The 23,144-nt window shown below is 39.2% G+C and overlaps 2 protein-coding genes across 7 annotated transcripts in view; both read right to left on the reverse strand.

The window, feature by feature from the left end:
* Positions 1 to 19: 19 nt before the first annotated feature.
* On the reverse strand, positions 20 to 15,486 carry mfsd14a2 (major facilitator superfamily domain containing 14A2). The gene is made up of 12 exons (XM_040144587.1): positions 15,191 to 15,486; positions 11,715 to 11,810; positions 9,368 to 9,430; positions 7,894 to 8,021; positions 7,003 to 7,117; positions 6,504 to 6,722; positions 5,497 to 5,610; positions 4,282 to 4,353; positions 3,901 to 4,013; positions 2,487 to 2,584; positions 743 to 900; positions 20 to 636 (listed from the first exon to the last, which is right to left on the reverse strand). Exons 1-12 carry the CDS (start codon positions 15,272 to 15,274, stop codon positions 424 to 426), a joined length of 1,473 nt encoding a protein of 490 aa, XP_040000521.1. The 5' UTR covers positions 15,275 to 15,486; the 3' UTR covers positions 20 to 423.
* Positions 15,487 to 15,895: 409 nt separating this feature from the next.
* myo9b (myosin IXb) overlaps positions 15,896 to 23,144 on the reverse strand; it is a 31,648-nt gene continuing 24,399 nt past the window's right edge. For all 6 annotated transcript variants that reach the window (XM_040143594.1, XM_040143593.1, XM_040143597.1 and 3 more), the window contains 12 exons: positions 22,945 to 23,115; positions 22,799 to 22,840; positions 22,592 to 22,703; positions 22,412 to 22,485; positions 22,121 to 22,313; positions 21,539 to 21,667; positions 20,795 to 20,900; positions 20,590 to 20,721; positions 20,274 to 20,397; positions 19,801 to 19,901; positions 19,577 to 19,701; positions 15,896 to 17,740 (listed from right to left, as the gene is read on the reverse strand). In XM_040143594.1, the coding sequence (XP_039999528.1) occupies positions 17,475 to 17,740; positions 19,577 to 19,701; positions 19,801 to 19,901; positions 20,274 to 20,397; positions 20,590 to 20,721; positions 20,795 to 20,900; positions 21,539 to 21,667; positions 22,121 to 22,313; positions 22,412 to 22,485; positions 22,592 to 22,703; positions 22,799 to 22,840; positions 22,945 to 23,115 (1,575 nt within the window). In that variant the 3' untranslated portion in view covers positions 15,896 to 17,474. The remainder of the gene's footprint in view (positions 17,741 to 19,576; positions 19,702 to 19,800; positions 19,902 to 20,273; positions 20,398 to 20,589; positions 20,722 to 20,794; positions 20,901 to 21,538; positions 21,668 to 22,120; positions 22,314 to 22,411; positions 22,486 to 22,591; positions 22,704 to 22,798; positions 22,841 to 22,944; positions 23,116 to 23,144) is intronic.

A 23,144-nucleotide genomic window follows, 5' to 3' on the forward strand; every position in this document is an offset into this window, starting at 1 on the left:
ACCGGGGTGGGGTGGGGTGGGGTGGGGAGGGGAGGTGTGTTTGTGTGTGTGTGTGTGCGTGTGTGGGGGGGCTGCTGTATGCTCCACTCTGTTACTGCTTTATAGAAACCAAGGAATAGAGTCCAGCTCAGCGAAGTCACACGCCTTTCCACTGCAGCCCGAAAAAATAGTCAACACACTCTCTTCATACAGGGTCTTTAGAGAGTCCTCACAATACCCTGCTTTTAAAAAAAGAAAAGGGCTGCTAAGGAACGAGTGCCCACTTTTGTGCTGTGGACACAAATACACAGACACCTCTTCACGGCACTTGACTCTGATGTGTGCCTGAGGTGCGAGTGTGTCCATGTGGTAAAAAGTGTGTATCTGTCCATGTGTGCAGGGGTTTTGGGGTGGAGTGAGGGTGTCTGCCCTCCTTAGCTGAGGTTATACACTGCTGTCCTCTAGCAGAGGCTCCTTGCCCTCTGCCCCACTGCCCTGGGGGCTATGGGAGTGACTCTGTGCCCCATTGCTGTGCTTCTTGTAGGAGCCGGGCCTCATGCCAGGCCCCGTGTGCTCCGGGATAAACAGGGCGACCAGCAGAGACAGCAAAACTGAGCATGCACCAAACAGGAAGGGAGGACCTGGGATGATGGCACTCTGAGGAGGGGACAAGAAATATTTAGTTTAAGTACAGCCACCATATGTGCAACCTATTCTTTGTATTGTGCAAATGCCTTAAATGCCATTTTTCGTGAATGTTCACCTCATCAGTGGGGTTGGCCATGTTGGGTTTGCCACCTTTCTCAGAGCCATCTGTGTCAGTCAGCTCCACGTGGAACAAGTAGAACACGAAACCATAAAGAGCAGGGCCCAAACCGTTACAGAGGCCCCGAATTCCTGTAATCATCCCCTGGACAACACCTACAAACAAACAGATGACAACCATAAACACTGTCAGGAAAATCTCTAATTAGGTGCCACATTTTATTATTCAGTATGAATGAGAATTAATGTTATTTGTCAGGCAAATAAATACACAAGAATTTGTCTTATTTTGCAAAGCACACAACATAACCTGAATGCGTCAGTTCCCTCTCAGCTAGCACCAAGACATCAATTTTCCGACATACAGGTATGTAGCAGCAAACAACATTTAAACAGATTCACGTTTTAACATTTGTTTTTAATTGTTGGAGGCACCTTTCAGATTCACATGGAGTTCCACTTGATTAAGGAGGACCACCAAAGCTACGAGTAGGTAACAGTTACAGATATGTGTACTACCTCTTTTTAAAATATTAAGTCTGCAATGCTTGAACACGGATGCCACTTATGTCAACAAATGGAAAGGGCTGGGTACTTTTTACGTACTGACCAAAATGTGTGTCTTGCACCAAGAGTAATAATTTAAAAAATATATAAAAAAATTAATAATTTGGCATTGCATGTGGGGTCTAATTTCTAGTCTTCCTAGCCCCATTTGGACTGGACTTATTTCTCTATGGGTGGTGGGGCGATTTTAACATTACCTGTGCTGGTCAGTGATTTTAATCCCCTATCCGACTCAACAATAACAGCCACATTTACCTGCTGGTTTTTGGCAAACTCGTTGGTCCTCCTGTAATCTAGATCCTGTGTGGCGCGATGTTCTTGTAATTTGTATTTTGTCCTTGTATCTCTGAGTTTTTTCTGTGGCAAGAGCTGCTTGTTCTTCTATGTCAGGTACAGGTATGTACTGGTATTCTCTTTTGAGCCTTTTAAAAAAATTTTTATTATTAGCCTATATTTGTTTACATTCTGGCGAATTGGTAACATTAAAATTATGCCAAATTAGTTATTAACAGTTCCTATTTGCAATGTATGTATGGATGTACAGACAAATATCACTCAGTTACTTTGATACTGAAGAAAACTTAATGTGATGATTCTCAGGCGAGTTCTGGAGTGTCTTCTTTTCTCTAATTTCTAAGCGGACTTATGGATGTTTATTTACCATTGACATCGGAGATATTAATATCCCCTGGAAGTGTAAGTCACACTGAATGATATCAATGTGTGTTTTAAAGGATTTGACTGAGTTATGACTCAGAAGAAAGATTTTTGTCTCAGATTCACCTCATGGAGTATCTTTGCCTCCCCTTCAACTCCCCTATGTCCCCATGTGGAGGCTTTTGGCTTTGTCCTGCTCAATGTCCATGCCTATTACAGACCATCCAGTAATTTCCCAAAGGTCAAAATAATACATTTCAATTACTGGGGAGAACATTTCATTCCCCACCTCTCCTATCCGAATGGGGCTATATACTGTGATTACATATTTGATAATTTAAGCAGTAATTAAACTAAGTTATGACATATCTGTTTATTTTATTAAGTAGAAAAACAGGGGTTTGGAGAAAACCCTTTTTATTCTCCTCAATTTCAGATGCTGACCAAGTTTTCTTTTGGTATTATATTGGCAGCCATTTTCAGCGCGACAAACATATGCCAACAGTTGAGAAACTCACCTTGTTGGTCTGGGTCTGCATTACGGGACACAATGGCGCTGATGGCAGGGAAAGTGATGCTGGACATGGCCGCAACTGCTCCAGCTGCCCACATCATCCTACAACCAACAACACACATTTCTTAAGGATACAAACTAAATTTTATTTAAGCTTTCAAAAATTGGCTTTATACAGCTCCTTGACGGTTAGTTAAAGGTCATTATTCCCAATAACGTTAAAGCCCTAAGCTTAAAAATAAACCATCTCAATAAATAATAAGCAGTGACTGAGCCTCCAAAGTCCAAAATGTCAAAGATAATTTTAGATTATGCTGTACTTCCTATTTCCCTTTTTTTTTTTTTTTTTACACCTTTTTTGTGAACACAGAAAGGAGTATTATCTTAATATACTAATATAATACAGTTTACTTGACCTTTATTTAACCTAATTTCCAGGGTATTGACCAAAGGAAAGAGGAGCCACAAGGAGAAACGTTGTGAATGTTTTCTTTTAGAATCAGTAGATATTGTGGTTGCTCTGCCTTGGCCTCCAGGCCAAAACAACAAGAGAAACTGATTAAGCTGTTATGATCTCACTTCAGGAGAAATGAAACTGAAAATGTGACCTGTGTCAGTGGGTATGGGGGTTTGTTTGGTAAAAGAACCTTTATGCATATTTATGGTTTTAAGTGAATGAACACATAAAAACATTACACGTACTACTGATTTTCCCTTTCAAAATCATTTTCTGAAAGGCACTGCAAGTTTAAACATATAAAATGCATATGTTACTACTCACAAGAAATCATCAACTCTGCTGGTGACAGTATCATTGATTTAGGGTATGCTCTCCTCTAGTGGTTTGTCAGGGGATTACAACAACAACAATCGACACTAACAGGGAAATGTTAGTGAAAAACAGCATTGAAATGTAGTATTTTAATAATTTTGGATCAAATTCTATTGCGGAAATAATAGCAGCATCTGTACCTGTTTACTGGGGGATGGGACCTGAACCACATAGGGTTTAAGTATTGTGCACATTTTATTGATTCAGGTTCTTTGCAAATTATTTGAGTAAAAAAAAAAAAAAATGAAACCAAAAATACAATGAAAGCAAAAGAACAAATTAGATTTGGCTGCCATAAACATTAGTCATAAATGGTTAAGATATCATGACTAGGATTTCGCACCATGCTGCAAGAAAGGCTATGTCACATTAGACAAACTACATATATAAGTAACTAGTGGTGGAGATGGAAGCGTAAAAGGTCCCAACGTTGCTTTCAGAAATAAAAAAAAGCATATTTTTTAATGAATCCGGGATTCTTTAAAAATTTCAACCAGTCCCAATTCAAAACAGCTCTTTTGTCACACAATCTTCCTGTAATGGAAATTTGTGTGTGCGCCAGAAAAAAGGTGTAGGAATTACTGACCAGGGCTGGGAGCCGAAGCCGTACCATGCCAGCTGGAGGATCTGGAAGCCGAGGCCGAGCAGAATTGTGTTCTTATTTCCTATTGAACGCATCAGGATCCCCAACACCACCGTCTAAGGCAATAAAGCACACAGGTTATACAAGACAGCCCCAAAGGAGGCATTAAGTATTTTAGCAAATAATTTAAAAAACTTTCGTATCAACCTTGAGTCTATCTGCAACAATATTTTTCACTTTTTCACTATTTTCTGTTATTTTATCGATAAAGGAAATTCTCAATAAAAAAGATTAAGCAGCATAAAAATACTTAAAAAAATCAACACATAAGGAGCGGATGGCTCAGTATTACAAAGTCTAAACCAGAAGTATTTTTTCCAGTACCTGAGCTAGTATTGAGAGGATCCCCACTACAGCGATAAAGGCAGCCACTGTCTCTGATGAAAAGCCTATGACCTGAGGAGGAGAGTGTGTTATGATAACACAGGTTAGGACATGACTGTTCACCCAAAGACAAGAAAAGCCAGAAACCAGAAGCCTTAATCATTTTTCACTCTCTTAAAAACCAGAGAACACAATGGAAAAAGGGGGTTTGTGGTTTGTTTGTTTGTGGCCAAATAGTGCTGCTCTTTTTCCTCCCCTTGTTTTCTCTGGTGTATTTAGGTCAGATATGTTGCCCTTTATTTCCTTCAATACACGCAGCAGCGGGAACTGGCAGCCGGTGTGAATTGTGTATAATTTATGACAATGAATAGGGAGAGATATATTATAAAGCGATTTTGGCATAAAGAGGACATGAGGCTGTGTTGAGTAATGTTTGCCCCAACGCTCCAGAGCTACTTTGCTGTCTTTTTCAAAATGGTAGAAGAGGGGTATAAGACCTGTGTGTGTGTGTGTGTGTGTGTGTGTGTGTGTGTGTGTGTGTGTGTGTGTGTGTGTGTGTGTGTGTGTGTGTGTGTGTGTGTGTGTGTGTGTGTGTGTGTGTGTGTGTCAGACTTGCCTGACTGGTTCATCTGACATTGTTTACACAAACTTAACAATCCTCAGTTCAAGCAGTTTGGAAAAAGGGGGAGATCACACCTTGTCAGTCCATCCCAGAACTGCCAGCTGCTTCCAGATGCTACTGGTCTATAAATAAGTATCTGAAATGTCCATTTCTGGCTACTTCTGTTTTCAAATGCACTGGTTTTCCTGTGGTAGCATTTTGCTGAAACATTTAATGAATAGGCTCTACTTATTCCTGCACTGAAACAGGCTGCTCAGCAAACCTGCTGATCCAATCTTAAAGCAATGTAGGTGAGAGTGTGTGCTCGGCAAATATCCCTCAGCTGTACCGAGATTATTCCCTGGGCTTTCCAGTAGCAATTTCAGCCTTTATTTGCAACACAAATGGCAAAAATATAATGCTGTCACATACAAAAGCCACATATTAATCCTGAATTATACTGTCCTGTTTAAGAAACAAAACCTTTACCCTAAAAGCAATATCCTAGATTCCAGATATGTATGTTAAATATAATATTTGTGTGTGAAATACACAAATCAATTGTTTTTGTGGCCTTTCTGATAAAAGTACAAGCAGGGAGAGCAGAGTGTTACCTGTCTGAGATAGAGGAAGAAGCTTGAGTACTGGCCGGCCTCGGGGAGGTAGGAGAGAAACACTGTAATACAGATGAGCAGCACCGTGGAGTCCTGTCCCACTTTACGCAGAGACTTGGCAAGAAAACAGAGAAAATAATTTAACTTCATGCAAGAACTTAAAACATGTACAATATCAGTGGCACTTTTGATGTGCTGACTTGACCAGGTTTATTATTTAATAAGCCTTGAGGAACAAAGGCATAATCACCATTAATATTGTAACTGTTAAGGTGATGAGGGTAAGTATGCAAATAAAACTTAAATTTGTATATACGCTATATTTATAACAAACTAACTAACTAACCAACTATCTCCACCATGGGTTGTACTGATATCAACTCTGGATTAAAGGATAGGTTTAAAAATTCCTCCTGTTCCTACAGGCCATTTAAAAATTCCCTCTAACATCCTTCAAAGGATTGTGATACGAGACATGGCCAGTTTGAACAGGAGACATTTACAGCGAGCAAAATCTGTTCTAATGTACATACGTGGCAACTGACTATTGTTTTAAGACAGTCTTGAAAAACTGAACATATCCTTTAGGGATTTTGACACTTTCACATAAATCTAATTTTCTTTGTCAGTATGTAAATGCAGGCAGCAAGGAGATCAGATCTACACACAGACTAAGACACAAATGCTACCACAACAGACATGAAGATAAATTTATTTTTTTTCTGAGTCTTTAAGACATTTGTCTGTGAGCTACCTGCCCTTGTACATAACTTGCAGCACCATTAAGTGTGTTCCCAGCATGAGGCTCATTCCTTGACAGAAAACATTCAGCTACACAGTTCAATAGCTTAACCTTAAACATGTTTTTATTCAAACCAAAAACAATCATAACTGATAAAACACACAGCAATCAACTACCGTTTGGGTGGACATAACCAGTGCACAATACTGAGCTGGGTCATAAGTAATGAAAAACGATCAATCAAGATTATTGGGTTTTAACTCACAGCGAAGGGGTCTGCCTGTTCCCAGGAGATCGGTGCGCCCCACGATGCTGGCCTCATCTTCTCTGGCAGCGACTCTGGTACCGCCACAAGGATGAAGCAGATGTCGAGCAGGGCAATGGCCGTGGCCAGGATCACCACCAAGGTGTCACCGTAGGCCACAGACAGGTAGGCTCCGATGGCCGGGCTGGTAACCAGGCTGGCTGCAAAGGTAGCTGATACCTGGAGGGAGGGTGTAGCAGAGCTGAGGTGAGCAAAACATGAAGTGATAGATGTTTCCTTTCATGGAGTTCTCTCTTTTTTTTTTTTTTTTTTCCCGAAATATACTGTTACTGGCCTCCATAGTAATGCTGCTTTTATTTTTCTCTCTCTGACTATCGATTATTTGGTCAAGCACTTTTGGTCAAGAGTTTTGAAAAGTGTTACAAATATTGTGATAATTCTTCGATAATAATCATTCTGGTAATGTTCATCAATCAGTTTTGGTCAGCCATCTCCTTACCAAACCGTATGCTGTGCTCCTCTCATGCTCCTGCGTGATGTCAGCCACATAGGCAAAGATCACAGAGAAGGTGACGGCAAAGACGCCGGACATGGAGATGACTGCAAAGTACCACCTGAAAGAAATTTGGCTTGTCAGCACAGGCAAACTAATATGATTAAAGCTAAACCTCTTTAGACTCTAATGTACTTCAATACAACTTTATTATGTTTGTAATTTACGGGGCTGTAGTGTTTTTTTGTTGTCTTATTATAATGCATTATAATCCAAAGTGTTTCAGCAAGCACAGGTCAAGCCTTCACCTTTTACATTAAAAAAAAAAAAGCCTAGTCTAAGATGTTGCCTTCTTTAACCGGACCTGTGACTGATGTGGACAGACACCTGCCTCATTAGCACATGCAGTAGGTTTTGGAAATGCCCAAATAATGTTAGCTATGGCTAAGTTCAGGGTTAAAGCTTTTAATATCGAGGTGTCAAATAACCAATATAATTTGATTTCTCTTGTAACATTGTTAGCGCGTACACTGATTCTATTAAACTGGAAGCAGAGGAACCCACCAACCCACTTAGCCCTGGTAAGAGATGTGATGGGGCACCTCAAGCTAGAAAAAAATGTTATTTTCACCGAGAGGGAATATAAACAAGTTTTATTTAATTTTGTAACCTTTCATAGACTATTTCAATAAGGTAAGCTAATGATCTGTTGTTGATAATACATAAAGACATCCTATGGCATCCTTTTTTTGTTTTTCTTTCTTTCTTTCTATTTACTGACTGTCAAAATTATGTTTAATCACTCCTTTATTTAGTTGTATTTATGCATTTTGTACCACATAATGTACCAAAACCCCCCAAAACAATGAGAGGTTTAACTTGTGTGTTTGCACTCACCATGGGCTGATCTTCATCAGTGGAATGGGCGCGCAGGTGAAGAAAACCGTTAGCAGTAGGAAAGACTTGCGTCCCCATACATCTGACAACGCTCCAATCAGTGGAGCACTCAGAAATGATAATAGGCCCTGGGGTAGGGGGAGATGGAGGAGGACATGGGAAAACAATACGAACAAATTATTTGTTGAGCAGAGAGCTGTAACTGAATAACCTGAATGAAGTTACAACTCAAAGATCCAAAGGGACTGTGAGAAACAAATTGTGTCAACACAGTCAATTCTGAAACTTGCAGTTTGGTAGAAGGCCATGTACAAAGCCAAACTACAGTCTATGCACGATTCTACTTATATAACTAACAGTCATGTGGAAAATTAACCCCAGTCACACATCTTTAAAAGCTCACCAATTTTAGCTGTGGCTGCTGAGTTTGTCCTCTAAAGCCTCAGTAACAAAGGAAACCAATACCTTTACTATTATTTCTATTCGTGCAAATGAAGGTCCTGTATTATGGCTTGTGAAATCTGGTATATTCAAGGTATTGTAGCTCTCACACTGCAAAGAAAAGATTGTCCTAATCTGACCCTGAGAAAACAAGAAAATATCGAAGCACATGGTCTGAAGTAAAATCTCTGAGAGACATCCTGATTGACACGTGGTGAGAACAGAGATCTTTAAAATGTTATCTTGTTAAGAGAAGAAAATTGTTTACTGTTTTTTAATAATGGTTTGTTTTCCCGGAAACCACAAAATTTTTCATCAGCATGAGAAACGTGTTTCTTTTTTGGCCTGGACAAAACAAATAATAGTCATTACCAATGGTTTCCGATGGTCACTCAAATTTATCAACCCAGAGCATTTCCTGTTGGTTGCCAAGTAATTATATCTAGATCCCTAATTAACAAGTTTGTTGTGTTGACACTACAACGTTTCTGATCACATTAAACCAGACAATCTAAAATAATTACAGGATGTCCTCTCCAACTATCTTTAGACACACTTTCTCCCCTGAATAACTACTGTCAGGGTGCACTTGAGGTACTTCACCCTTGAAAGGTGCTTCAGCTGAGCTATTCTGTGGCCAGCTGGGGAACCTGCTATGGTTACTGGACAGCTTGTAGGTGTTAACATGTAACTGATTTGGTGTCAACCAGGGCGTCGCTGAACAAGAGCACACATGCTCGGCAAATCTTCCAAGGGCAAAGCAAGAAGAACATGCAGAGCTGAAGACGGATATTAGTTTACAGCACATGTAGTCCTTTACACACAAAAAGCACATGGCTGCTGGTGTGCCTTACTGTATTGCTATGTACATTTAATATTTAAATTAATCCCAAAAAACTTTCCAAAATTACTGAAGTATAAAGAGAGCAAAAATAAAAACATGTTATTGCGTCTTTATTCCTTGTGAACAATGATCCGGCATGAGAGACTGAACCTAGTTTTTTACTGTTTGTGTGAAGTGTTGTCTGCTTACCTTTACACCATGAATAAGCCCATTCATCAGGAATGTGTGTTGGGGGAATGTTTGGTGTAATACCTGGAGAACAAACACAGATAACACCTGATGAAACCATCCAATCTGCATCATGTTTCAAACAGTGACCTTCAGTGGTTTATGTACTTTTCAGTGTCAAACTATTGTGAGTAGTGACTAGTGCACTGAACAAACATCTACTAATTTAACAACTGACAGAGGGGTGAAATTAAGAAAGTAAAAACATAAATTCAATCATTGAGGCCTATGGCAGAAAACCAGACACTGCAAATTTTCACTGTATGAAAACATACAAATATTGTATTTACTATTTACAAAATCACAGGACTTTGACCCACATGTTGAGAACCATTAAACTGAGTTGCATGCTGCAATCACTCTGCATATAAACATGACCGGCATTCCTCATGCGAGTTCTAAATCCTGTCAATTTCACATATAGTCTTTGGTCATAACTGTGGAGGCAATGGAATACCTACATTTTTTCAGCTGCCTCTAGACAATCTGAGTTTGAATTTAAAACACACTGTATTTTCAGCCCAGTCAGTGTATTTCCGCAAGAGTTGTGCCCAACCAGTTTTGTGTTCTGGGGAAAAAAGTTGTCTACACTAAAAGCACTAACACATTTCAAAGTAAAATATTTGTCAGGAGGCAAAGACTATAAAGTTGGTGTTGTTTTGTGAACCCCTGACAGGTCAAGTGAGCTCAAATACTTTGTAAAGCTGATGAAGTTGCCAATTTTAGTCTGTACCAAGTGTTGTCATAGTTACAGGCGTCATTCATGGTTATCGTCAGACTGGATGACTGAGTACTTTTACTTTTTTTACACACTGTTCATTTCACTCTGCCTTGTTGAGGGTGAACATTTATTTTTAATTTTTTTTAGTCAATATGATTGTGAAACAGTCAGATTTAATGTAGCCACAGAGACCAGAGAACCCTGATATAAAGGACCATATAAAAGGACCCGCCAGCCATACACTGTCTTCCTACATCACTTTATCTTTGTCGGAATGCACAATGGGGAAGGAGGGTGTTTAGATGGTTAAAAATCCATGGGATGTTCGGTTCAAAGTCCATACTGTCAGTGAACAGCAAGTACTGCGTGTAGGTGTCAATGACACCGGTGTGGGAACACGAAGCTTTAGTGTAATTTGGGACATGTTGAGCTTGACCGAGACTGAACAACAGGATCTGGTTATTGTTCAGGGATACAGAGGGGAAGCTCATGGCATGGCTAAAATCCCCTCTGTTCCTCTGGGAGTCAGTTACCCAACACACACAGGCTGTGAATGCTCAGTGAAGACTGTTGCTGCTGGATACTAATGAAGCAGTGCGCTCATTGGGAGCAGTGAAGCAGTCCCTCTCATTTTCAGGCGCCTTCTGATTAGTCCAACATGCAAATCCTGCCTCCGCCCCGGGGTCTTGAGGGCAACAAACCCCCAGGAATTAATGCTTAACAGTTACACACACAACCACCTCTCCAAACAAGAGACTGGTGGAAAAAAATATTCGTGGCATGAGCCTGTCTGGATCACATCATGTGGCACACAGATGTTTGCTCATCATTTGTTTGAGATACCAGTTTCTACACAAAGTAATTTACGTTGGTGGAGAAAAGCGTGCAGATAAAAGAAACTGGCCAGGAATTCAACAAATGCCGGGTTTGACTGAAGATTTATAGCTAATGTCAAAAGAGAGAAAACTATTAGTATATGATCCCTGCCTGCATGAAATAAAGCATATCATTGTTATGAGTCATCTTCACACTTTGCTGACAAAATAGATCTTGTTTTGAGGATGTGTAACCGATGATTTTCTGGTGGCAAAATTAAAAGGGTCACATTTTGGAATGAAAATCTTCTAAATAATGCTGTTTGAGTTGCCTGTAGCAAATACTTTAACCACACCTCTCTGTAGTGCACTGAGGTGAATGTGTGGTGGGGTTTGCCTGGCATCTGTGCTGTGGCCTGACAACACAAACCAGTGACCCCCGATAAGCCTTCTCAACAAAGAACTGATGTTCAGACAATAAAACTGTTTGATGCCCTTTTCATATTTCTCAGTCCATTAGTGCCTGGCCAAACATCTGCCAACACGCGCGAACAAAAAACAAAACTGCGTCACCCAGGGCCTTACTCATTTGATTAGGGATTCAATTAGTCATAGACACTGATGGGCCTTGTGTGACTCCAGTCAATGGGAAATATGACTCTTTGGCTAGGTTTTCAGAAAAGAGAGGTGTAGGCGTATGAATATACTACAAACTCTTGTGTCAGTTTACATAACAGTGTGTCTACGTGAGAGTGGATGTAGACGGCCTTACCGTGAGCATCGGGGTGGTGAGGAGACCCCATGCAAAAAACTCCAGGAAGATGACCACCACAGCATGGTAAACACTGGGCTCACCAATTCCCTGAGGCTGGATGGAGACACAGACAGACACACAGATAGAAAGGTGTTTAGGTGAAAAGCAACAAAACAACATCTCAACATACATCAAAGTGCATGATAGTGGTAACACACTGACAGATCGAACCTTAAACTGGAATCTATTTCAAGGCATCATTTGCCTAATGATACTGTATAAATCCTGATCCCTTGAGACAACCCACAGTTGAGTAAAAGTGTGTAAAGTAGATGTGAAATTCATTTTTTACTCTGGACGTCTGTACTGCACTGAGGAAAATTCTGATTAGCCATTATAGTACTGATGTCTGAGTTCAACGAGACACCAAACAGACCTTTATTACTTGTTATTGCTACTATTTATATTAGTATTTCTTGCATACAGCTACTGAAACTTTCTGACAAGAAACAATCACTCAGAGAATACAACAGTCAGTGCATTTGCATACACAAATAATTTGATCATTGCACAACACTAGATTAAGGTAAATTGTTAATTATGGATTTTACATGATCCACATAAACCTGAGTTTTGAGATGCTTTAGACTGGTAATCAGACTGAGCTGCCATTTCGTTTAATTCATTTAGTCTATTATAACATATTTTATTTTATTTTATATAATAACTATATAATTACTCTATTTGAAATGCTGAACACATTTGAGATGTGAGTTGCAATTCAGAGGTTTGGAACCAGGCTAGAGCAGCTTCATAGTAAGTAAAGTTTTGTTGTATCAAAAAGAGATAACAGAAGTGGTACTGTCTTCTTCATTGATAATCTTCAAGAGAACCTTATCTGAAACTTTAACTGCTGCCATCACTTCTAACAAGAAAGTTGTATTTCTGCAGACAAAATAAAACAGGTATTTTTTCCAGAGCCAGAAGCAATTCTGCTAGTTCTTTGTCCAACAAACTACTTTGTCTTTCTACAACATGAGCTTTGTGCTTTAGTAAAATCAAAACGCCAAATACAAAAAGCATACATGACAAGAGTAATTTGAAAGCATTGCAAGCACCGCAGCTCTATTAATCCAGTTATTAAGCTGTTATAGCTGGTTAAGCTGTTTACATGACATCTGCACCATCCGTTATACTAACAAAACAAGTGAAAGTTTTCTTTATTAAAATAATACTACTTAATTTAACAGGTAAAACAACAGAATATTCTGTGCTATACTTTACTAGGTCACTCTAAATACAGACCTATATCTGTAATGAGTAAAACACAAACAGTCATTTTAACTCTCCTAAAACCCACTTCTAAGAGAAGAAATCATTTTTAAATGAATAATCTATACAATCCTGTAAGGTGATGAGAAAATGCGATGAAGTGAGTGTGGATGCTGAGCAGGATCTTTGGCAGGAAACACACCGAGGTGTGATAATTGTGGCAACTGTAAAGTAGGCCAGGGCTAACTTAACAGAGACTCTGGCTGCTTGTTTCCCTTCGCGTGTGGTTTGTCATTTCCCCATGTGCAGAAGGTGAAAACATCGCAGAAAACCAGGCTACAGGACTGGGTATGAGCGCTTAAGGTGCAAATCAGATAAACTCTTGTGCTTTTGTTCCATGATAAGTTATGTTACCTTTTATGAAGAAAATGAGGAACAATCTGCAACTGCCTCCTTATATGGATGTTGCAACTTCCCCTCTATTGAATCAACACCCACCTACATATTTAGAGATCACATTTTCCTATTGACTAGTGAGCATCTAAGCCTAACTGATGCAATTGCTGGATGCTGAAAGTGAAATCTTAATGGCTGAGTTATCAGACCTAGTGCCAGTAATACAGTAAAGCAAAAACAATGATCTGAATTAAGGATCTCATTGGAATAGAGCCAGGTGTGGATGCAAGGCTGTCGTCGGGGTGACAGGACCATTACTGTGTGTACACAGTTTCTTGTTCTAATGATTGCAACTCTGTGTGCCTTCATATGGATATCCAGCATTGTTTGGCATAGCTGTCCAACTGGTTACATAAGCAGCACTGCTCACTGTATTTATAACAATCCTGCCATACTCACTCTTTGCCAGCAGCCTAATTTGGGATGATTATCACGTCCGCCATCTAAATGATCCAAGTAACTACAATCCCTAATGTGATATTTAGTTGTCTACTGGATGTGTTTATCAAGGAAGTTTAAAGCTTCAAGTTAAGGGCATTTTATCACATTACGGGATGGTTTCATCATAGCCGTGTTACAGGTGTCAATTAACCAGAGAAAGGAGTATAAATGTGTCCGAAACTACAGGCCCTGGCTGATATTTAACCCAACATCAGCACAATCATATTCTGAATAGCCAGCATATACAGCAGTTAAAAACTAAACAGCTGATGTTGACTTGAGCAGTGGTAATCTGTGTTTACACTTGCCTGGGGTGTTTACGTAAATGTTGCGTTTGCATGTTTTTAACCAAACCCAGTATGAAGTAAAATGTTTTACCTTCACCAATTTATATGTCACATGATGTATCACATCTTTCATATATCAGATTAATCTGATTTTTTAGGGTTTGTACACCTCTGTGCATACAACAACCTTACTTTCTCTAATATACAGTGTATTGTACTATATTACCACCATTGTACAGTGTATATTTAGCACATAGTATAGCTAAGGGACTATTAGTATATTTAATATACTTTTAGTCTATTTAGTAATTTATAAAATTCTGCCTTTCATTGTATTGTTTGTTGCCTACCTCACTGTTTTTGAGAGTTATGTGAAGTGGCTGCTGCAACACTAAAAATTTCCAAGTACTCTATGTATCTAAAGCACATTATCGACTAAGGATCTGTTTCGTTAGCCGGTAAGTTAGCTCACTTTGTCTCTCATATAATTAGTAGTACAAAACTTGTCTTAAACACTGTTTATTGCAACAGGGTAAAAGTATAACCCCAATCACCGATAAACACATATGCTAGTCAGCTAATGTTAACCTAGCCCCAGTTCGTGCCTCTTAGTGCTCACTGTCACACGTATTATTATTATTATTATTATTATTTTTACGGGATTCGAACAAACGTGGGGTACCGTTAACCTTAAGTGATAGTTTAAGTTTGACAAAGTAATATTCACGGTGGCTCGAGTACTGTGGTAAGAGAGTCGATCAAGAAAAACACAGCTAGCGGTTAGCTGAGCTGACGTGTAAACGGCCGGCTAACGCAGGCCGCTAACGTTAGCCGACGCTAGTTCGGGGCTAGCTGCGTTAGCCACTTAGCTAGGCGGTACCAACTAACGGTACCTGCCGTAGACGAATCATGAAATACAGCCTTGTACGGCTGCGTTTTCATCAAATAAACGAGGCTAGTGAATTACTTCAGCGCCTGAGAGGCAGTTTGGCTCAGTGGCAAGCTAAATTAACGAAGATAAATAAATATTTAACTCACACTTCCTCCATCTTTTATTATAATTTTCTTTGCTAGAAGAATGCTGCGGTTCAGCCGCTTTTTCTTCTTTTTCTCCCCCGTCATTGTTAACTTATGTCCATTCTTGGTGTCAGAGGGTCATCGTTGCGCCCGTTAAAAGAAAAATAATTACTAATTTCGGCTACTAAACTGATAACACATCGGCGGTCGGCTCCAGGTAGCGGCTAACAGCAACCAGCAAGCTAACTAAATGATGATTTCTCATCCCCACCTCACTTCAACCCGACTTCCTCAACCAGATACAGACCGGCCCCCTCCCGTGCAACACCGCTCAGAGATTGGTTTTCTGATAAAAGAGCAAACCCAAACTCAGCCTCTGATTGGTTTAGAAAGACGTTGCTGCTATCGATCCTCAAAAGCTGATTTGTAAACGTCACACCGCGGGTAACAAAGAGGAAATACCTTGCATGGAGAGCAGTGTACAAAATGTTCAGCTACTTCCATGAACATAGTTCAGAAATAGTGTATACACATACTGTATAATAGAACATGTCTGGAGCTTGATAACATCCCTAAAATTAATGGTAATACTGTATTTTCTATCCACATTTGACTAATCTACTTTTAGTTTGTAGTGGAAGAAGCACTCAATTCTTTTACTTAAGTAAAAGTAGCAATACCACACTGTGGAAATACTGTTAGAAGTAAAAGTCACGCATTCAGAATTTTATTCGAGTACAAAAAAAAGGTACCAAGTAAAATATGCAGAATGGCCCATTTCACAATAATGTACACTCAGCTGTCAGTTTATTAGGAACACCTCACTGAAAACTAATACAATCTAATAAAACAGTCCTGCAATAAATCCTCCTTCATGAAGGTTGTAATTTTTTTGTTTTTTAATCGAGGCTATGTTAAAGTGTTTATTCAATTTTATGATAATATTGGAAGCTGCAGTTTGAGCTGCTTTAAAGTGTATTGCATCATCATAAGAGGTGTGTGTCGTTCAGCCTACCCTTATTGATATTAGTTACAGAATTAGTTAATTGCAGTTGATTATTCTGTTGTTTTCCTAAATGTGCTGAAGTTTTTTAATGTCAAACATGACTTGTGAAATAAGGACAACAAAAGAGAGCGATCATGTACCAAAAGTAATATATTTCAAAATTCTTTTGTATATTTTCTAAATAAATAATAGATGTGATATTCAATTCACCTATTTAGTTTCTATTTATACAGTATTTTTTTTTTTTGGTCGGGGTGATACTAACGTATTTAACCCAATTTCAGACCACCGTATGCCATATACTGTTAAGAGACTTATTGTTGAAAAATAACAATAATTGGTTATAGTTATTATACAAGTGGAGACACTGTGCTTTTATATTATTATTGTATTACAGCAAAAGACACTTGAAAATGGTCAGTTTATTCCCGTTGTTGACACAACTCAAAATCAGAGGATGTCCACCAAAATATACACAATTCCTAACTCTTATAAAATGTACAGGCATGCGTGTAAAAAATTAACAAAAGAAAAAATGAAAAACCTACTTAATGAAACTGTTAAACTGCATAGCCTTGCAAAAACAATAAAAGTGACAGAGGGAAATATTTTCAGTCAGTCTACCAGGCAGTTTTGTGACAATTTCCTATACAGGTACACCGAATCAGTGGTCAGTCGCAGCATTCAGTATAAGGAAAAGCCGAAAAACACAACCAGATGCACAACAATGTACTCAGTGAGAGCCCAAAAGTCAACTTCATACTCTGTACAATGGAGAATCATTCTATGTACAATGTTAGAACGTTTTTGGTACACTTACAAGATTTTTTTTTTTTCTCCACAAAACACATTAACTTCCATTAGTATCATAGCGGTCTACCCAGAATGTTGTCCATTAGTAAAGGAGGTACTGGTATCCTAAATTGCTCCTCATCATGTTGCCCTATTTTTCTCTAAGGATGAGACACGGCTTCATAGAAATGGTCCAAAATACTTACCTTTTCTAAAATTTCTACTGTACAATTTTCAGATATCTTTAAAATCACATACAGTGATACACAGAGATATAGCGTGAGTAGTCATTGCTGATGGTTCTTCAGATCCCTGAAGGAAAAGTCAGTGTGTTTTCCCTGTTAAATACATAAAAATTCTCAATGCAGTTTGTTTCCATAGCAGCATTAACAAATGGAAAAGTCTATAAAACAAAGTGCACAGTTTTGTTTTGTTTTTTGCCACAATTCGACTTCTATTAACACATACTTGCAAATATTCAAATTATCACGAATTGTGGTGTTATGCTCAAGTTAGATCATCATCCTCATCTATGTAAGGGATGTCTAGGTCGTCAAAGCTCCCACTGAAATTCTTGCTGGTGACCTGGGGCTTGTCGGTTGGGGAGGTTTGGCTCGGCAGGAAGCACGTGGATTGAGTAACATCCATTCCCGATGTGAACTCTCTCTGTTCATCATCTTTCTGAGCCATCAGACTTTTCACTCTCTGCGCCAGGTCAGAAGGTTTGTGCGGGCAGTCGGGTTTCTGGGTTTTCAATCGCAGGGTCGCCTTTCCTGGTAGTAGCAACTTCCGATTAGTCAACTTATTATGTCAAATGAAATCAAGTTTATTGTCACATCGCAAATACACCAGTAAAAATGAGTTAATTTCTTGGGTGTGACCGTTCCACAAAAAAAAAGAAAAAAGAAAAAAAAAAAAACATTGAAAATCACATACATGTAACAGCACGATGGCAAGAATGATCCCTGGATTCTGTGAGTATATACATATATACAGAGTAGTGTTATGAGAGCGAGTATGAGTATACAACAATCAAGTGTAAGCTGTGCAACTGTGAGCTGTGAACAGGCAAAAGTTGACTGGTGGAGTATAATAACTATAACTATGTGTTAAATAGTGATGTGTGTGTCGGTGGATGTAGTGGGTGGGTGTGTTGTTGTAGCTTTACAGTAGGTACAAGCTTTATAGTACACAGGCACTGTCAAACACAGCTTCATGTGATGGTTTGACCGTGTAGCTTATTTATGGAAACAGAAAACAAAAAGGAACCATGAATGGAGCCAGTTATTCTAATGAGAGAACATAGGTTTAAAGAGAACATGGAGTAGCTTTACATCTACTCTCTTGTGACAACTTTCTCAGGGCCTCAGTATGCTTCAAACAAAGTGCCTTTGGATTTTTTAAAATGTCTTTCAGCCTTGTCTGAAGGCAAAAGTGTTTATAGCTGTTCTGAATGGCCATGCTCGAAGATGGAGCAAAAAGCTGGCTGTCATAGAGAGACGCAAGATGCAATAGTCGTTTCAAATGTTGGTGATAATGGTGCACACTCGTCGAAAATCTTTTCTGGAAGGGATTAATAACGTTGCACTGGTTTGTAAGTGACGTAACTGTGAAAAATTAAAAATGAGAGTTTGAGAGAAAGACAAAACCTCACAATCAGGTGTGCAGAATTGTGAAAGTAAAGCAGGATTTGAACTGCTCTCCTAAGCTCTCTTTTTTCATTCTTCACACAACTACTTTTGTCATTTTGTGCCTGTAACTGAGCGCAACACCTTGCATGCTTTCAAGTGTTGGTTCTTATCTTCACTTGTATTTGTCATTGTTTTAAGACTACAAGGACACATGAAAGGCCCAAGAGCTCTGCAGGATGTCTGGCTGGCTCCTGCCCTAGCTTTGTGAGTGGCCATCATGAGCAGTTATAAACACTTTGGCCGTTAGATGTGGTTGGACAACATGTTGTACTACTCCTCTCAAACATTCAGAACACTAAAAGGTGCTATGTATAAGTTTTTGCTATCGCCATAATAGTCCAACTTAACATTAACAGCTGTTTACTTACCATCAGCTTTAACCATTTTTGCCTTTACGAGACAACAGGTTAGAATAAGCCCTCTGGCTAGCGCTACCTCTTCATCCTCTCAGGTTGGACTGTGGGCAGACTGGAGGGTACAGTGACTCACTATCGCAAAGTGGTATTGCAAGACGGGAACGGGTGGGGGTTAGCTTTTTAGCATGCTAACTTCAGTAGAAGACATTGACGTTGCTTTCCACCACTGGAGACAGCTCTTGGTGAGTAAAGGAATGAAGTCTGATGCTGAATTTGCAATGTTTATTCTAGACTGGTAAGTAAACAGCTGTTATTGCTGACGACTTACATGTAGCACCTATAAGTGTGTCTTTTATGCATCGGTCTAGATATTCTGTCTACATGCACAGAGACAGAAGCTACTATAACAATGATATAATGTCCGAAATGCTATGTACTATACTATGGGGGAGAAAAAAAACAAAACAAAACAAAACAAAAAAAACACAATGACATCAAGTTTATTGCTGAGTTGTTTTCTTAAACCCAGAGGAAGGTGAAAATACCATACCCCCCTACTGACCTTCTGATTCAAGGCTCCTCATGCGGTCTTCTAGACTTTCTGTGCTCATCGACGATGATGAGTCCAGGTTATCATTGTCAGAGTTGTCCTGCTCCAGGTCAGGTAACCTGCAGGCCAAGTCCACCCTGGATATAACAACACAAGATATTGTCATTCACACTCATGCCATTTTAAAACGCCCTGGGCACAGTGAATTTAACTCCAATGAAAAAATCTCATCTCACTTTTCTTGCTTGATGGACCTGATCCTTTCGATGAGAGTCTTCTCGGTTTCATCAGCATTTATTTCCTCTGGAACATCCAGCTCTGAGGGCTTTTCAACAACCTGCACAGAGATCAGAGTAGTGAGTGGATGTAAAGCTGCTATATGAGCTACTTTCTACTTGTTCAAAAACTATATTGATTCAGAATAATTGCTCTCATCTTAAAGCTTACATTTATGTTTCTGTCTAGCTTTCTCATCACTCAGATACAGAAAAGTTAATTTTTTTTTTTACTGAGCATTGACATTAGGTGACACTAGCTGACTCTCGTAGTATAATCAGGAAAGCTTTTGACAGTGAATTTAATACACATCTCTGTGAGTAGGTATAGTTTTCCCTTAGTATGGTCTGTGCTGTCTTGATGCCTTATGCATCTTCACAATATTCCAGACAGATTGAAAAATGTAAAAATTGGCCTTGTAGTGTTCTCTCACTGTGTTTTGCCTCTTTAGTTTGAGCTGGTTAACTGCCAGGGCCTCTGCATATTCCAGCTCTTGGATATTCTGCATCTTCTCTTTGTAGCGTCTGAACTGCTCAGAGATCAAGATCTCCACACACCTGCAGACAACAGAGTCAAAGATGAATCTACCTCTACAAAAACGATATCCATTTCTGGAATTACATACAGTGTATCTAACAAAGAGCATATACCGTGTTTTATAGCTGGGGTCTAACAGTAGACAAGAAAAATAAATATCACTTCTGGGGGGACTGTGGAGAGTTAATGGAATGTGCAGTATGACGACTCACAGCGTGGTCTTGGACACGTCCTTCATACCAAGGAAGGGGTCATCAGCATCAGGAGAGCGCAGGATGCAAGGGGCAAACACAATAGCAAGAGAGCTTGGTGACATCTTATTATGCTCTTCTTCTTTTGCAACCCTAAAAGACACACAGGTCAAGATCTCACGGGACTTATCTCACACAAATACAAAAAAGAAAAAAATCCTCCTACCTGACAAGGTGAAAGATGAGCCGCTCTAATGTGTTGTAGCTAGCAGGAGGAAGTTCATCCACCTTTTGGTATACGGCCCTTATTCTCTCAGCTTTCTCTGGCAGCTCTGAGAGTAAAAAAGAATAGATCAATATATTTTAAAAACTTGTCAGAGTAAACATCCATATCAGACATTTTTATAATTTTATATTCCAAATGAAAGAAGCTGATTTATGACACAAGTAGAGCTAAAGTGATTATCATTTTTGTTGATCGGCAGAAAATTAGTCTGCAATAGTTAAATTGCAGCTTCTCCAATGCGGGGATTTGCTTTTTTTCTGTTTTATATTATATTATTGTAAACTTTTTTTTACTATCATTGTATGCATTATATTATTGTAAACCGAATATCTTTGGGTTTTAGACTGTTGGTTGGGCAAAACATGACATGAATACATCAGACTGGACTCTGGGAAACTGTGACGGGATAATTTTATTCCCTATTTTCTGACATTCAATAGAGACAATAATCAGTAGAGTAATCAATATTAAAAAATAATTAGTTGCAGCCATAATCATGAGATGAACTTCCAGTAGAACCTCACACTAGACGACTTGTCGTGCTGGACAGCTCTCTTATTCTAACAGTATAAAAAAACTAATCCATCAAGAATGTACTTGCAAATGCAAAACAAGGGCCTATGTGCTAACCAGACCCCTGGGGGATTATATTTGACAGTAAAAATACTATCAATATTTACTCACCCACAGCGTGCAAAAAGTCACTATAGAGGGAAAAGGTCATGAGGGGGTCAGGCAGCTCTCTGAGCCATCGTTTAATCAGACCCGTGATGGTGTGGATGGGGTAATTCTCTAAACATGCCCCCTCAGGATCTGATGCCACAAGACAGAACACATAAATGAAACACACACATAAAAAATGTACATTATTTTAGTAGTATTTTAAATTAATTTTCAGTACATATAGTCAGGTGGAAAAAGGAAATAAATCCTTAAAATTGTTTTAAAATACAGCATACGAATTATAGAAAAAATAAAGTAGACAAATGAACTAACAGAGGAGATAAGACTAAGAAAGACAAAGAGAGAGAGAAAAAAACTCTGTCCTAACATTTGAAATAACTCCCTGGTAGATATATTAATTTTTCCCGTGAACTCAAAGTTCAGAGGAACTTTTTTTATTGATCTTGGCTGTCCTTGACCTCCACTGATCATGCCAATTAGTAATACAAGGAACATCATGTTATGTGGAACTCAAACCTGCTAAGTAGACTGTAGCTGACTGGATTTGTTGTATTCCTAAAACAAATTTTTGAAATTTCTTACTGGTCTCAAGAATCTGGTGCAGCTCCCTTGCTCGACACGCTGAGCCCGACTTGCGGTAAATGCCCTCAGTGTAGAGTCCATTCAGCTCCACATGCAACAGCAACAACTCCAACACTTTGGGCACGGGGTTGGCTTTACTGGTGAGTACACACACCTGCACCCCAAAGTGAAGGGAGCCTGGTACACTGTCATCCTAGCACATGGAAAGATGAGAAGAGTAAACACGAGAGATTTATGAACAGAGAGTCTTGAGAAATTGATGTTACGAGACATAAAAATGCCTGTTCCTACCTGCCTGGCGCATCGTGTTGAGCAATCTGTGATGATTTTGTTCAGGCATTTCTTATGACATATTAACTTGCAAGCTAAAATGAAAAACAGAAGAAAAAAAAGAGTTAAATTTAATTGTATACCTCCTGAATGTTTTTAAACTCCATTATATTTTGTATTCTTGCAGCTCTTTGAACTCACCACTGCACATGTAGGCTTTCTCCATCCCCCAGATGTAGGAGCCACACAAGTCACATGACTGCATAATGTTCACCTGGTATGTGCTGAACAGGTGATCCAGAGGACCATCAGGCTGTAGAAACAGGATGTACAGACAATACACTGGGATTATTTACCTAGATTCATAATAAGGAAACTTAATAGTGCAGATTAAGATATTAAACCCACGCATTTGTCCTTTTTCCTCCTCTTCTTTGTCATCTTAGTACCCTGAGAGAAGCAAGAAGTGTGACACATGACTTAGTGAAGTGATAGTTTATACTCTCAGAGTGGTTTTATAGAGACTGGTGACTGACTGAAATTCTCAAATTTACCTTGGATGGTTCAGACTCCACTCGTTTTATTTCGCCCCTGATGAAGCCGTCCAGCACAGACTGAAACAGGTTGACAACCAGTGAGACCTCTGTCTTCGTCTTGGGTCCTGCTAGTGCGTTCACTTTGTTGTGGTAACCTTTCATCAGATCTTTGTAGGCGATTTGGGGCTTCTGTTGGTCACAAATTGCCCATGAAAGTT

Source organism: Xiphias gladius, chromosome 14 (assembly GCF_016859285.1).
Source record: "Xiphias gladius isolate SHS-SW01 ecotype Sanya breed wild chromosome 14, ASM1685928v1, whole genome shotgun sequence".
Taxonomy (NCBI): Eukaryota; Metazoa; Chordata; class Actinopteri; order Istiophoriformes; family Xiphiidae; genus Xiphias; species Xiphias gladius.